At 58.4% G+C, this 16,059-nt stretch overlaps 1 protein-coding gene across 1 annotated transcript; it reads left to right on the top strand.

The window, feature by feature from the left end:
• The first annotated feature begins 2,403 nt into the window (after positions 1–2,403).
• Positions 2,404–16,059, top strand: ZNF469 (zinc finger protein 469). Its single transcript, XM_069026790.1, has one exon. The coding sequence runs from the start codon at positions 2,404–2,406 to the stop codon at positions 15,025–15,027; it is 12,624 nt and encodes a 4,207-aa protein (XP_068882891.1). The 3' UTR covers positions 15,028–16,059.

Raw genomic sequence — 16,059 nt, 5'->3', positions numbered from 1 at the left:
GATGCCAGTGGTAACCCATGGAGGAGCCAGCTCCTGAGGACAGGGCTGGGGTTGTAAAAGCCAGATAGAATTGTCCCTATTTGCATTTTTCCCTGGGTTTCCCATCCCGCAGCGGGTGAACTGTGCTTGTGCCGGATCCATAACCCCTCGGGGGATGGATGCAGGAGCTGCCTGGGGAATATCACTTTAAACCGGCACGCCCAGCCCTCCTTATCGATCGCCCCATCGGAGCCGCATGAGGCCCCGGATTTCCCTGCTCCCAGGGCTACTGGGCCACCTCAGTGTGATCCCCGAGGCCACATCTAGTGGGAGGGACCCCTACGCAGGGACAGGGGGTGCCCAAGCCCCGGCAGGGGGGGGTTGGCGAACAAATCCCGATTTTACACCTTGCCCTTCTATCTATGCACCATCTGTGATTTGCATGGAGTAAATTCACACCCATTTCCTGCCCAGGCTCTGCCACCACCAGCAGGCCGTGGGTCCCATCATCAGTGGGGCAGTCCTGCATGCCACCAGCCCTGCTGTCCCCATCCCCGTCCCTCTGCCAGCACGGGGAGCAGGATGTTTGTGTCTCCTGGCGCTCAGCACCGGCCCCCCCCAGCCCTTGCCATGCAAATCCCGCAGCTTTCCAGCCACACCGACGAGCCTTTCCCTCGCAAAAACAAAAAAAGGCTCCTTTATGTGGCTGAAAAGCCCGACTGTGATAATGTAGCGAGCGCTGGCCTTGGGTATTTTATCTTGGCAAGGAGCCTTTGCAAATTTAAACAGCAGCGAACGGGCTCTGGACTTGTGGCTGGCTGAGGCATAAGTGGGGCATTGTTTTCCCAGCAGAGCCCTTTGTGCCAAAGGGCCGCGTGTGAGCTTTGGCCGCGGAGCCGGCACGCTCGGCTCCGACCCTATCGGCCCCGGATCCGTTTCACTCGGCAGGGTGCGAAATTGGGGAGGAATTCAGGTCCGGGAGCTCGAAGCAGAGAGGGGACCCCGGGAGCGCTGCTGCATCCCTGCAGGAGCAGGGGGGATGCAGCTGCCTCTCTCTATCCCGAATATTGTTGTTAATGCAGCTTTGGGGGTGCTGGGTGCTCACCCCGACAGATTCCAGGTGGGAACAGAGAGATGAGACGCTGGATAGATGCAGGGTGCTCTTGTTTTCCTTGGAAAATCTCCTCTGCTCAGGTCACTGCTGGGCAGGATGGGTGAACCAAGTGAGGTTGGGATCTGTGGGAATTACCCCCAGGAGGAGAGGAATAAGCTGAATTTTCTGCTCCTCGCCCCTTCCCGGCAGTGTTGTGCCTTGACCCACTGCAGCAGATGGTAAAGAAACATTTCCAGTGAGGGAGGAGAAATAAACCCTCCCTGTTTCCAGCAGACTGTTCTAAAAAAAAAAAAAAGAAAAAAAGAAAAAAAAAGAAAAAAAAAAGAAAAATAACAAAAAACCAACCAACCAAACAAAATAGACTCTTTAAATCAGAACGTTGCCCTTCTTTTTATTAAAACCTTTTTTCATATAAAATCCTGGTGGCGCCTTTTAAAAGGCTGCGCTTGACTTGCGCTCCATGTCCAGCGCCCCGAGGTCTGGGTTGTAAAATCAGCTGGGAAATTTGGGACTCGGCTTTTCTGCTTTTTCCTCCTTAATAACATCTAAAATTTCCAGGGCGCTTCCCAGGGAGGGTGGCAAAGTTAAGGCAGAGGCAGCAGAAGCTCAGGTCCTTTCTCCAAGGGTTTCAGAGCGATGAGGGGCAGCTCCAGGGGGAAGGTGATGGAGCAAAATACTTTCCCTTCATTTTCCCTCCAGCAGCGGGGCCGTGGGGACACGGGAACAAGAGGACACGGGGACACGGGCACGCGGGGACATGGGGACAGAGAGCCCTTCCCAGGATGCCTCTCCCAGCCCATCCCGACAGCCCTTCCCACTAATCCGTAGGTGGAGCTCTTCTGTCATCTTTTTCTGCTTATGTTGCTAAGAAGTAACCCAGAAATAGCTTTCCCGGGAGAAAGAAAAGTGCTTCCTCAGCAGCTTTTGCCAGAGGTGAACTGCTCTGAGCATCCTTTGAAGAGCCCGAAGCTGCAGGGCTTCAGCCCGGGGCTGCTCGGGGGGGCTGCCATGCCCCTTCCTCCAGCCGCAGTCCAAGTAAAGGGGCCAAAATCTCCGCCGTGCCTCCCCTGGCCCCTTCCCTGACTGACATCCACCCTTCCTCTCTTCTCTCCTGTTCCCTGCAGGTCTGAAAGGATGCGGCAGAGCCCCGCCGGCCCTCGGGACCCGCCCCCACCCCGGCCCTGGGGAGCTGCTGCCCCTCTGCCCGCGCCGGTGCCCATCGGCGGAGGACCATGCCCGTGACGGGGGCACGGCAGCTCGCAGCGGGACGGGACAGAGGGGCTCTGTAGCCTTGTCCCCTCCTCGGTATCATGACTGGAGAGACCCAGCATGTTTACACCATCGGCGATACTGAGGCCGGCCCCAAAGAGCCCGACAAGGACTTCGGCTGCGAAGGCTGCGGGGACAAGGATGGGAGGGCGCTGGGCGGGGAGGGCGCGTCCCCCTTCCCCGGCCCCAAGGACAAGGAGCCCCACAGCCAGCGGGAAGCCGTGATCCGGCCGCAGCAAGCGGGCAAGATCGACTTCAAATCCCTCCACTGCAAGCCCAAGTTCGGCAATGACAGCACCTGGGGAGAGGTCAAGGGCAGCCCCCCGTCGCCGCCGGGGAAGGGGCGGGCCCGGGAGCGCAGCCGGCGCTCGGGGAAGGGCGAGCGGGGCCACCAGCAGCTCTACCGGCTCAGCATCGCCGGCACCCGGCCCAGCCCCACCATTGGCATCGCCTACCCCCAGCAGAAGGTGACGCCCCCGAAGAAGCCGGAGGTGACCCCCGCGGCCGGCAGCTACCGCTTCCACGTGCCCAGCATCCCCCAGCGCGACGCCGAGCTCCGGCCAGAAGAACTCGGCTTCGGCCGCTGCTTCCCCGATGCCGCCGGGGGCCGGACCTCCAGCAACTATACCTCACAGGCCGGCCCCTCCCTCGGCCCCAAGGGGCAGCCCCCCGCCGCCGGCATCCCCCTCAAGAGCCCCGGCACCCATGGGCAGCTACATTATTTAGAGTTTCAGGCGAACCGGGCCGAGTCCTGGCCTTCCCCGGAGAAGAGCTTTGCCGGTGCTACCTACGGGATCTCGGTGCAGAAGCCCAGCTCTTTCTCCGAGGGCGGCAAAGCCGCCGTGCACGGCCTGGGGGCTCTGCCGTGCCAGTTCCCCTTCCAGCTGCTGCACGACGCGGGGAAGGAGCCATTCCGCAGCGACGCCGGCGGCCAGGAGTACCTGGACGTGGGAATGGCCACCAGCGCCCAGCTGGCTCCCGGCGCCTTCACCTTCCACTCGTCCTCCAGAGAGTGGCCAGAGGAGCCGCTGAGCGGGGGCTCCTACGAGGACGTGTCCCCCGAGGGGAGGCTGTACGGGCTGCCCGTGGCCCCGCCACCGCCGCCCTTCCTGCACCCACCGCCGCCGCCGGCCCCGCACCACAGCCCCGTGCCCTGCTGCAAGGGCAGGGCCGAGCATCCCGCCGACCCCACTGGTGCTCTCCCGTCGTCTGGTGCTATCGACCAAAACCCAAGCACTTTCCAAGAAAACCAAGCTGTTTTTCCGTCTAGTTTACACTCGCCTACCATGCCAAAGCCGGTGGGGAAGAGGCAAGCCTCAGCCAAGGACGGTGTCCCCAGCCCGCGGCTGCTGGTGCAGAGCAGCCCCCTGAGAAGGACGGTGCCACCCAACTCCCTGTCCCAAGTGCACTTTCAGAGCAAGGCCTATTGCAGCTCCCCCGCGGGCAGCAGCGGCGCGGGAGCCGTGCCTTTCGAGACGAGCGTTCCCACTACGGCACCCACCCACCCCAGGCTTGTGCAAGCTTGGGAAGGTGCCACGAAGGCGTTTTCTCCCATGGACCAGAATTCAGCACCTTATTCAAACCCTGTTGGAAACCAGTTCTCATTCGAGTGCCAGTCTGGCCCCGAGCAGAGGCAGCACAGGCAGAAGAATGCCAGGCTGCCTTGGCAGCAGATGCACCTCCCTTCTGCAATGCCCGGTGCAAACAGGCTGGAGCTGTCGAGACACATCAGCAGCCAGAAGCTCCCCTTCCCCCTGGGCACGTCGGACTGGCAGGGCAGCAGGAAAGCCCAGAAAGGGCCCCCCATAAGCAACTCTCCAGGGTATCACGGCAAAAAGCTCTTACCAGGAGAGAGCCTCCAGAGGGGAGATCCCAGCGTGACGGGAGCTTTCTCCTTTGAGAGTGGGAAGGAGCCGGGGTCTCCTGCCTGTGACTCGAGAAGCAAAGCCCTGTTCTACAGCATGGCTCAAACAGCTCCTCCTCCCTCAAGGAGCTCGTCGGGCTCAGGGCTGGTCCTGCCACCATCAGCCTTGGTGGCTGCCTCCCCGTGTGAGTCTCCACTGCCGTCCCCTGTCCCCAACCCCACATGTGGCAGCACCTGCTCATCGCTGTCCCCCATGTCCAGCAGCCCACTCAACCCCGGCTTCGAGGACAGCCAGATGTCCGGAGCGCTGACCCCCTCGCCCTTCTTCCAGCACCCCTGCCATGCCAAGGATGCCAACAAAGCCTTCCACCCTTCGGAGGTTCTGAGTCCCAGCTCACTTCATTACCACCCCGCAGACTCTGCCAAGTCCTTCCACTTCCCTCCGGATGCTCTGAAAGACGACAGCCTCCTGAAATGCGCCCCGGCCAGCCCGTTCCACAAACCCAGCGGGGAGGTGGCCAAAGGATGCTCAGATGGGCTGGATGGGGAGCAGCCGCCACCGCCGTATTCCTCCCATCACCTGCTGGCCACTTCCCTGAGCAGCGCCAGCCTGGACCAGCTGGACGTGCTCCTGACCTGCAGACAGTGCGACCAGAACTACAGCAACCTGTCCTCCTTCCTGCAGCACCGCCAGTTCTGCGCCTCCCATCCCGCTGCCCAGGGAGAGCCCAGGGATGCTCCCCGGGCAGCCGAGGGGCGGAAAGTGCTCCTGCTGGAGCCTCCCAAACCCTCCAGCCTGGCGCTCTCTCCGGACCCCCAGGGACAGCTGTTGGCATTAAACAAGACTGATGACTTCTTGCTGGACGGGGAAGGCAAAAGCGAGGGCAAGGAGGATGCTCTGAAGGGCGGCCTCTTCCACGGCCTGGCCGCCGGCTCCCTCCCGCTCAGCGCCTCCGACCTGGACATCGACGATGCCAAGCTGGACAGCCTGATCACCGAGGCCCTCAACGGCCTGGGATACCAGTCGGATAACCCGGAGATCGACAGCAGCTTCATCGACGTGTTCGCTGACGAGGAGCTGCCGGGCGTGAAGGCGGCTGGCGGGGCGATGGCCCACAAGGCCAAGGAAGGGCTGGCCTCGGAGAGCAAATCCAAGCAGACAGCGGAGGAGAAGGCAGCGGGAGAGGCCAAGGCTGGTTGTTTTTATGAAGATGGCCACCCAGGTGGGGAGCAGATGAAGAGAAGGGCAGGGAAGCAACACCTTCACAAAGGGAGGGTGGCACGCAGGGTAGCACCACAGGAGCCGGATCTCGCGGCAGAGGGAGTGGAAAGGACAGCCAGGCTGAGGGCAGGCAGGAAGAACAGCGTCCCACCAGCCACCAGCTCCAGCCAAAAGCATCCCAGGAAACTCAGCCAGGAGCCTCTGACAAAGAGCGAGGTGGGGCCAGGCATTGCCACCAAGAGCTCCAAGCCACCGCGGTTCTCCATGAAGGACATGAAGAAGCGGAAGCCCCGAAGCGGGACGTGGAGCAAGGAGCTCATCCACAAGATCGTGCAGCAGAAGAACAAGCTCCACAAACTGCAGGTGAAGAGCAGCAAGCAGGCCCAGTTCCCCCAGGCCACCGAGAGGCCGCTGGCAGCCACCAGGGAGGGAAGGCTGCGGGAATACGACTACGTGTCCGACTCGGATGAGGAGGGGGCAGAGTGCAGCAAGCCCCGGGGCAGGAGGAAGCGTGGCACGGGATTCATTGGGAGGAGCAAGTACAGCTTCAGCAAGAAACGACAGGGCAGAAGTGAGAGAGCCAGGGAGAAAGACCCAGCCTGGAGCTACAGCCGGAAAAGGGACGGTCAGAAAAGGGAGGCACAGGAGGACAGGGATGTCCCGAGTCAGGAGGATGCTGAGAAAGAAGATTGTGCTGTCCGAGCCCGAAGGCAGAGCAGCCACTCCTCTGCTGGCAGCAACCACAGCGTGCCTGGAGAGATGGGCACGAGCCCACCCCGTGCTGGTGGGGCTGGTGACAAGGGTGGCACCCAGAGGAGGAGGCACTCAGGCAGCCCAGCCCACGTGCCAAGGACTCCACTCAACCCTCCCGAGTACAGCAGCCCAAAAACAAGCCAGGAGAGCAAAGAGGACATTGCCAGGGGGAGCAGGAGGTTTGGCTCAGCCAAACCTTTGCTGGCAGGCTCCAGGACACGGCCGAGTACCGAACCAGACATTGCTGCCGTGGACTGTGCGAAGGAGGAGCCGTCACCGCAGCCCCAGGAAAGGCAAGTGCCCGGCACAGCCACCCCAGGCAGGAGCCCTGCCAGGTTCTCCTCTAAGGAGGGGGTGGAAGAGCCCAGAGGAGCAGCAAAGCTCCCAGGTGAGGCAGGAGAACCCACCCTGGAGGCTCAGGACTCTCCCGAGCTCACCATGGACCACCAGAGGCACCAGTTTGCCCCCTTCCCAAGCGAAGGGCTGAAGTACCACACCGAGGAGGCGACTGATCCACCCCACAGCAGTAACAAAGCGAGTCCTGGCCGTGGGAGCACCACCTGCTCGGAAGCAGGAATCAAATTTGCGAAGGGACAGGGGCTCTGTGACGGTCAGAAGGGTTATCCTGCACCAGCTCCCCCCTACGGGGAGGATGCAGTGGGAATGATGCTCACTGCCAAGGCGCCCGATCCGTATGGCAGCAGTGACAACGCATTTTTTGATCCCAAAGGCCTTCCCGGTCATTATGATGACAACCTCTTCCCAAAGCCCCCAGCCCTGGGCTCTTCCCACATGGATGACGTGTACCTGTGCCGGGGTGACATCGGCGCCAGCTCCTTCGAGCAGAAGCACTCCAGCATCTCCCCTTTTGCCACGGAAATGCCGCAGGGCAAAGTGTCCTCCCCGCTCAGCTTCGACTCCTCATCGATATTCGGAGAGCTCCCCGTCTCCGAGTTCGATCCGTATGAGAGCAAGGATGGATATGTGACGACATTCCCCTGTCCTGGGAATGCCCCCTGCAAGCCGCTGCCCTTCGAGCAATCGTACCCAGCCTTCCTGCCAGAGAAAGACTGGTCCCTCATGGAGGAGGTAGCTCCCATGCTGCCAGAAGACATGACTCAGTTCCACAGCCTCTCCGTGGAGAAGCCACCGGCCAAGAAATTCCCCGAGGAAGGAGCTGTCCCCAGCAGCCAGCTCTCCCTGCCGCTGCCGGACAGGATTGCGGATTACAATGTGACTTTCATGAGTAACATTTCAGATGATGAGCTGGAGATCAAGCGCTTGGTCACGGAGCTGGAAAGCCAACTGCAAACCAGCAAGTTGGACTCCGAGGTGTCCATCAGCCTCCCGAAGTCTGAGCAGAACGTGGCTGTGCACCTGCGAGCGCAGGGGGCCAAGCGGTTCCCGGCACTGCCAGAGCCAGCGGCAGCCCAGGAGAAAGGGCTGTTTTTGGCAGGTGAGCTGGGCAGATCGAGCCTCTGCATTGGGGAGAGGCTGGCAGGGGAGAAGCCGGACGTGGTGACCACGCGTGAGGACTACGAGAGACCCAGGGAGCCCTGGCCATGCCCGCTGGAGCTGGGCTCACTGGAAACCGGGGTGTGTGTCCCAGCCCCACTCACCACAAACCATTTCTGCTCCAAAGACAGCAGTGAGCAGCTCCAGGGAGCTGCAGCCGCTGAGGAAAGAGACCTCAGGAAGATGGAAGATGGGTCTTCTTCCAAAAGTCTACCTGGCTCAAGCACAACTGACCAAACAGAGGCTCCCATCTACAGTGACCCTGTGACAAAAAGCCCTCCTGCTGTCACCGGCTCCGTGTTCCCCGAGACCGTGGATGCAGCAGAAGTAACCAAAGACCCCCTGCCATCCCTGCCATGCCAGCGCAGTGCCAAGGGCTTCCCTGTGCCGGGGAAAGCAGACCCTGATCCTGCGGAGCTGGAGAAGTTTGATGCCCATCTCCCAAACCCTAAGACTGAATTTGGCTTTCAGCAGGGTCCCGCCCCAGCCTTGGATCTCACCTTTTCACCTCATGTCAAGGAGGTCCCAGATACAGAAGAAAAACCCTTAAGCAGGACTGAGCCCCCCAAAACAGTGAAAAATGCTGTGGATCTCAAAGGGAATGGTGGTGGGGAGGAAACGGAGGAGAGGAAGAGTCCCACCACCTATGCAAGCCCTGGACCCAGTGACAAAGCCAGCAAGCCCAAAGTGCTTCTCTTTGAGATGCTGAGTGTCCCCAAGGAGAGCAACCGCCCTTCCCAGGAGATGATGGTGGCATCCCAGGAGACCTCAGCCAACCCTCTGCAGCAGCTCCAGCTCTTCGTTGCCCGGACGGTGAAGAACAACGAGGAGGAGCTGTTGATGCCGTGCTTCCCCGGGCTGCTGGCTCCCAGCCACCCCTCTGCCACCACCCATGTGCAGACGGAGCACAAGGAGCAGAGCGGTGGTGCCTTGGAAGATCAGACCCCAGGGGAAGGGGATATCCCCATCGAAAGCAGCACGGGAAATATCGCTGCACCAGGGAAAGAGGTGCTTTCTTGTCCCAGTGGACACGAGCAGCTGGAGTCATTGGATGCAGAGGGCTCTTACCATGCAAAACAATCCACGTCGGCAAAGCCGGAGCTGCAAAATAATGTAACAGAGCCGCAGCACTTAGCAAATGAGCCCCCGGAGCCGAGGGACATTAATATCCCTGCAGATGGTGTTTCCCAGGAGCGTAATGACCTCTCACCACCCAGCAGCACCGCGGTGACCCTGCTGCCAGGGCAGGGGAGGAAAGCTGATAGGCTCAGGGAAGAGCAGGAGGGAGATAACAACACAATGACCTTGGCATTTAGGAAACATGAGCAATCCCACTTCAGCCGTGGTTTGCTCGAGGAAGAAACGCTGGGCAGAGAAGAGGGAGAGAGGTTGGAAAGGAGTCGGGTTGGAAAAGGGGCAGAGGACCTGGGCAGTGCTTCTACGAGTCCCATCAGCCCCCCGGGTTCCTCTGAGGAGGATGCCCACCAGGATCATGGCTTGGGGACAGAGATAAAAGCCGGCACAGTCAATGCAAAGGTTCCCAGAGAAGGGACTGACAAGTTGTCCCTCAATGGCTGTCATTACACGGGCGAATCTCCAGCCAGTCTGCTCTTGCCGGCCAAATACTCTGACCTCAAATGCTTGCAAAGCAGTGGGGCCAAGGGGGGGGAGGTCCCCAGCTTTGGCACTCAACTCTTGGATGAGAAAAAATACTGCTTGTCCCTGCCTACAACACCAAGTTCATTCCTCACAAAGAGTTGTCCTCCCGAGGCCAACAGCCGTCACATCCATCACACCGTGAGCCCAGCAGAGCAAGGGACGTGGGAAAGGGCACCCACCTTCTCTCCCTCGCTGCATCACTGCGGGGCTGTGCCGATGGAAGCAGCTGAGGAACATCCTCATCACCTCCCTGATGGTGTTTTGGGTAACTATGAATCACCTGGAAGAGAGGGGACAGTGAGACCCTGCACTGTGCTCTATGGTGATGGTCTGGTGGGCTCTGCCTTGGAGATGGGTGCTCCCCAGGAACCTCCTGGGAAGGACTGTTCTCTTCCCTGCTCACCGCCTTTCCACCAAAAGGGTGTTGGGAAAGAGGTCCCCGAAAACGCCGGTGCTGTGCTGCCAAATTTTAAAGAAAACCAAGGATGCGCCATTGCAGACACAGTCGTTAACTCCAGTCCTCCAGAAACCCGGGATTACCCAGCCCAGCCCACAGCGGATCTTCTGCCCACGGGAGAAAGGGAGGTGGACCTGAACCAAGAGAACAAGCCTGAAAGCTGCTCCCATGTTGGGAATAAGCATCAAAGTGAACCAGAGGCTTTGTCCAATGGTTTTGCTGTCCAGGACACGTCAGCTGCCATCAGCAGAAGTCTTACAAGGGTTGGAGGTCTTGGTCCTGCTGAATTAAATGGCCATGAGTTTTCAGGGGCAGCAGAGGCGAGACATGGTCTTTCCAAAACCACAGAGAGTGAAGGAAAGAGTTCAAAAGGGGAGAAATCCAAAAGCCATGGGGCTGCAGAAGCTGGGGGTTGTGTGTTAAACAGCGTGGGCCAAGGAGAGGACCACGCACCCAACAGTACTCCAGACCCTTCCCAAAATGAACTCCACAAGGGGAAAAAGCCCAGTGGACTCCCGGTGACCTGTGACATTTGTTCAGCCACTTTCCGGTCCAAGCCTGGTCTGACCAGGCACAAAGCTGTCAAGCACCAGGTGAAGAACGGTGGTTTGCCACAGCCCAGCAAGACTCCCAGGTCCCCTCTGATTCCTGCACACAAGACATCAAAAGCAGCCCAAAAGGTGCCCAAGAGGAGTCTGAAGGCATCAGTCAAAGACAAAACCTGCAGCTCACAGGAGGCGACCTCTGCCATTGAACACATTCCCAAGAAAATACTCCCAGACCTGCAGAAGGAGCCCAGCACACAGATGCAGGAGGTGGTCAGCAGAGTGCTCAGCGACCTCAGCGTGATCTCCTTGGAGATGTCCCAGGAGCTGCACCACACACGGGTCCTGCAGAGGGAGGGGAAGGCAAAGGGACCGCGCCTGGAGATGAGGGGATCGGGAGAGGCAGCGTCTGGGAAGCTGGATTCAGGATGGCAGGTCAGGAAGGGAGACAAGGGCAGGAGGAGCCAAAGCAAAGATCTTGGAGAGAACAGCAATTCTGAGAAACAGCTCAACAGGAAAGTGAGGCGAAGGAAAGCAAAGGTGTTTCCCAGCAGGAATGAGCCCGATGGTCCCTGTGGGCTGGAGAAGAACACAAGTCCTGCTGTCCTCAGCTCCAGCCTGCCCAGGATCGTGGAGGGCTTGCATGAGCCAGGGGGTTGCATCTCCACAGAGGAGCAAAACAGGACCAGCACAGCCCAGCACTCCCAAAAAGCCGAAGAGTCCCCTTGTGAGGCCAAGCTTGCGGAAGACCTGGGCAGCAGGATGGTGTCTCTAAAGGAGATGGTCAACAAGGAGACAGCCATGGGCATGGTCACCTACCCTGGGGAAGTGGAAGATCCAGATGGAGTGGAAGACACACAGGCTCACAAAAAATGGATTAGCGGGTTTGTGAAGCAAGTAGCGAAGGGATGGGGCAAGGTGGGCACAGAGGACACAGATGCTGGGACAGGGGACAGTCCTGCGGCAGGCAGTGACACCAGGAACTGGAGTGGTGCCCTGCAGGCTCCCACAGCTCCTGCTGAAGGCGTTTTGCTGCTGGAGAATCATGATTTGGGAACCAGCCAAAATGTTTCTGGGCATGGTGCTCTGCCGACCACGCCGGGGACCAGCTCTCCTCCCGCAGAGCCAGAGCGGTGGGCGAAGGCAGATGTGCCACCAGGCAAGGAGCACTGCGGGGACAGCACAGCCACCTCGGACCTCCAGAGCTTTTTTGATGATGATTCAACATTCTCCCAGCTGTTCCCCAGGGATGACCAGTTTGTGCGGAGGAAGTGCACGCGGGTGTATGGGAAGCGCAGCAAGAAACCCAAACCTGTCCCCGAGGTCAACCTGCAGCCAGTGGGGGCCATCGACCTCTTCACCATCCGCCTGGCTTCTGACCTCAGCGACACCAACTCCTTCTGTGTCACCAGGGAGGACCCTTGTGAGTACGAGACCATCTCTGTTGACGATGCCCTCATGTTGAACATGTGTCATGGCAGCAAGGCCAAGAGCGGAGATGATGCTCCAAGTGGGTCTAAAAGCATCGAGCTGAGGCTGGACCAGGAGGTGACTGACCAAGAGAAGGAGGACATTGACCTGGAGGACAACATGCTGACCTTCTTGTGCCAAAACAGCCATGTGGACAACATCCCCAGCTTGAACATCTGGGGCAGTCTGGAGAAGGAGGGGGAAAGCCTCTCTGCTGAGGACATGTTTGAGCCTCTGATGGACCTTGAGGATGAGCACTCGCTGCAGGAAGTGAACTCCGAGCCCCCCGACCTGGCGGAGGAGTCCTATGATGCCAAGGATAATGAGGATTCGGACTCCCCTGAATTTCACACCATCGACATCGAGATGCTGAACGCAAAGTTAAAAATGAGAGACGTGTGCTTCTTCAGTCCTTGCGAGGATCTTCCTGGCCATGGCGACGACAACGCTGTGAGTTTGAAGCCAAAGTCAGGCAAGCACAGGAGCAAGCTGGAAGATGGGAAATTGGGGAAGAACCACGGGGAGATAACCATCAAAACCAAAGACAAGCAGTACAAATGCAAAGTCTGCTTCCAGTGGTTCCTGACGTTGGGGGAGCTGGATTTCCACAAGCTCTCCCACAACCCTTCCCCTCCTCCTACCTGCTACATGTGTGTCCAGCGCAAATTCAGCTCCCGGGAGCAGCTCCGGGACCACCTGAAGGAGAAGCATGCCAGGAACAAAGCCGGGCTGTGGGCGTGCGGGATGTGCCTGAAGGAGATCTCCGACGTCTGGATGTACAACGAGCACCTCCGGGAACACGCCACCCAGTTCGCACGCAAGGGGCAGGCGCAGAAGTCGGTGATGGGCCTGCCTGGCTGCTTCGGTGAGGACAATGCCGCTGTCACCCACTTCCTCAACACCATCATGTATCGCAAGCCCAGCAGGTCCTCCCAGCACGGCGACCCCGGCGGCCGGCACGGGGTCAGCAGAGAGAGCAAGAGCCCCAAGGAGTTGCCCCTCGAGCAGGAGAAGGCAATGAAAGAGCCCTTGGAAAGCAACATCAAGGTGAAGCCACCTGCACCCAGCTCCTCCAAAGCATCCTCCAGCCCATCTCCGGAGCACACGGCAAAAAGTGAAAGCACCCCAAAATCTGTCCCCATGCACCCAGACTGCAAGGATCCTTCCCGGGACTGCCATCACTGTGGCAAACAGTTCCCCAAACCCTTCAAGCTCCAGCGGCACTTGGTCGTGCACAGCTTCCAGAAGATTTACTTGTGCCACAAGTGCCCCATGTTCTACCAGGAGACCAAAGAGCTGCGGAGCCACCTGAGCCAGGAGCACGGCGTGGTGGAGGAGCAGGAGATCAAGCACACCACCCTGTACGCCTGTGAGCTCTGTGCTGACGTCATGCACGTCATCAAGAAGTCCTTCATCTGCAGCATGTGCAACTACACCTTCTCCAAGAAGGAGCAGTACGACAGGCACATGGAGAAGCACCTGGCGGGCAGCAGCAAGACCTTCAAATTCCGAGGGGTCATGAGGCCTGGTACTGCCTCCAGGGAGGGCAGGGAGAAGGTGAAGGAGGACGGATCTCTCCGGGAGGGAATGCCACCGAGCAAGAAGCGGAAGGTGGCTCACCATGGCAGCTCAGTCCCGCACAGGTCACCCGTCCGCCTGGACCCCACGAGTGACCTTCAGCTGGTAGAAGCTGGAAGCCCCAGCCTGCAGGTTCCCACTGACTCCTTCCCTACAGCTCCTGATGACCGGGGAGCACCCCAGTCCCCCGTAAAACCAGAAGTCCTGGTGGGTGACTTCTCAGAGCTCCTGGCGGAGATGGAGAAGTCCCCGTTTGACCCCCTGCCGCCACCTCCCTGCCTGTCCCCGTCTCTGCCACCGGCTGCTGCGGGCAGCCCCGAGCTCGGCCACATCACTGGCCTGGCCATCGAGGAGCTGGAGAAAGGAGCCTTTGATGGGAAACCACTTCCTTTCTTGGACTCGCCTGAGTTTCCCATGGACCTTGCTGGCTTGGCTTGTCACCAGGACACCAACCAAAAACTGTCCCCTCCCCTCCTGACCCAGAAACATGGCTGTGCCGATGCCCACAAAAAAACAAGCACAGGCAACAAAGATGAATACAGGGCATGTATCCTGGAAAATCCCAGTGCAGACACCAACGCTGTGGATGCGATCCCCTTTCTCCAGCTTGCCAGGAAGGTCTCAGAGCTTCCTTCCCCTCAGGCGGAGTCTCCACCAGCCAAGGAGACCCACAAATGGGGCAACCCCAGTGCTGGTGATGCCTCTGCCTGGGAAGGTGCAGCTAAGGCCACGTCTCCAGAAGGTGTCCACCAGCCCCTGCCCCCAAAGGACAAGACGGCGTCACCCACGCTCAACAGAGCTGCCAAAGATTCGGTGCCACCAAAGAAGACCGTGGGTAGCAAGGCTGCTCCCGGTGTGGGCAGCCCCAGCAGCAGCGCCGAGGAGGGTCAGCAGCCCATCTCAGGGAAGGAGAAATCCATGCCTGAGGCTAAGGACAGTAGCACTAATGCCAAGGAACAAGGCAGCAACCCAGGCAAATCCAGTGGCCACCAGCCCAGAGGTGAGGTGGCCAGCAACACCACGAGGCACGGCCACACAGAACCAGGCAGAGCCACCAGCAAGTTTCACCCAAAGAGGAGAAAAGAACACAAGCCCTTGAGCCACCGGAGCAGCTCCGGCTCCCGGGAGAACATGGAAGGAGATGGGAAGAAGAAGAAAACCCGGCCACCATGCCCGGCGAGGAGCGAGAGCACGGCTGAGCTCAAACGTGGCAGCTGGAGCAACGCCGAGGCTCCCGCCCTGTCCCCCGGCAGGAGGGACATGCACTGCAGCAAGCTGGGACCCAAGCCCAGAACAGGCCCCCAGCTGAAGAAGATGGTCCTGGACCCTTACAACCAGAAGAAGGGGGAGCTCCGCCACGCCAACGGGGACGTCAAGCGCAGGAAGGCCATTCTGGGCAAGAGCCTCCACCAAGTGTTGGCCAAGGGGCCAGCACCGTCCCCACGTGGCTCCTGGCACGGCCCCCGCGCAGCCCGCGGGGCCAAGGCGGCCGGCCCGGCCAGCTACCGCAGCGCCGAGTCCCAGAACAACCTGCTCAGCCAACTCTTTGGGCAAAAATTAACCAGCTTTAAAATTCCTTTAAGAAGAGATACTTCAGAATAATTTATGGAAGTGACTTATGGTGATCCTCAGCTGCTTTCATGGGGTTTGCAAGGGAAAAATTATCAAAGCATTAAATTCGTTTGTGTAGCATGATTTCTCTGTCTAGCTTAAATGAACTTGCACTGCAGCCTCTGTGAAATAGTTTGCTTTGTGTCTACTAATCTACTTTAATTCACCTGATTTATCATGCAAATGCTAGAACTTTGATGTTGCTGATGATTTTCATGAACTGAAATTGTAATCGCTTTGGGCAGACTGAATCGTCGAGAGCAATTGCTTTATTGCAGAAGTGCTGAGGTTATAAGGATACTTGCAAATCTCAGACCCTTTTGAGTCTGTGTCTGTGTTATCTTTGTACAAAGTACTTGAAGAGATGAACTTCATTCCGTAGACGTCTTATTCATAAGGTGCAGTACACTGTAGAAAGCAAATTTTTTTTTTTTTTTTTTGAAGATTTTGCACAAATAATCCCGTACAATTCATTTAATTGGGAGCTGGCCTAAGAGATGATACAATTAAAAAATTAAATTAAGACCCAAGTGTCCTATATTTTGACAGCCATCCCTAAGAATTTTGTTTCTACACCGTCAAGAGAAGAACGACCCAGCTCTGGGGCTCCGGGGCTGTGGGAGCCCTCCAGAGGATGCTGCCACTCTTTGACCACTGTAGACGATGGGACTGGAGGAGAAGCGTCCCCGCGAGCAAACTGCACCTTGACACTTGTGACAAACTCTGATTTTTTAGGGGTTTTGGGGTTTGTTTTTTTTCCTTTGTGTGTGTGTGTGTGTGTGTGTGTGTTTTTTCTTTTTGTGTGTGGAGAGGGGTTGTTTTGTGCAACGAGAAAACTGTGCCAATTTACCACAGCGAAAACTGGTACTGTCCGAGTGCCCTCAACGGTATCACTTCTAAACTCTCTTACTGTACTGACGTAGTGGCTCTATAGGTATCCGCTTGTACTATGCAGTTACTGGTGCTATTCTTCATTTGTAATGTGAATACAGACTTCCTTGATTGAAAAAAGAAAAAAAAAAA

The sequence above is a fragment of the Aphelocoma coerulescens genome, chromosome 11, assembly GCF_041296385.1.
Source record: "Aphelocoma coerulescens isolate FSJ_1873_10779 chromosome 11, UR_Acoe_1.0, whole genome shotgun sequence".
Classification (NCBI taxonomy): domain Eukaryota; kingdom Metazoa; phylum Chordata; class Aves; order Passeriformes; family Corvidae; genus Aphelocoma; species Aphelocoma coerulescens.
Note: the sequence above shows the minus strand (reverse complement) of the source record. Positions and strands in the feature narration are given on the sequence as shown.

Excerpts from the sequence above, each read along its gene's own strand:
- ZNF469 (XM_069026790.1), top strand. The coding sequence starts at position 2,404 with ATGACTGGAGAGACCCAGCATGTTTACACCATCGGCGATACTGAGGCC.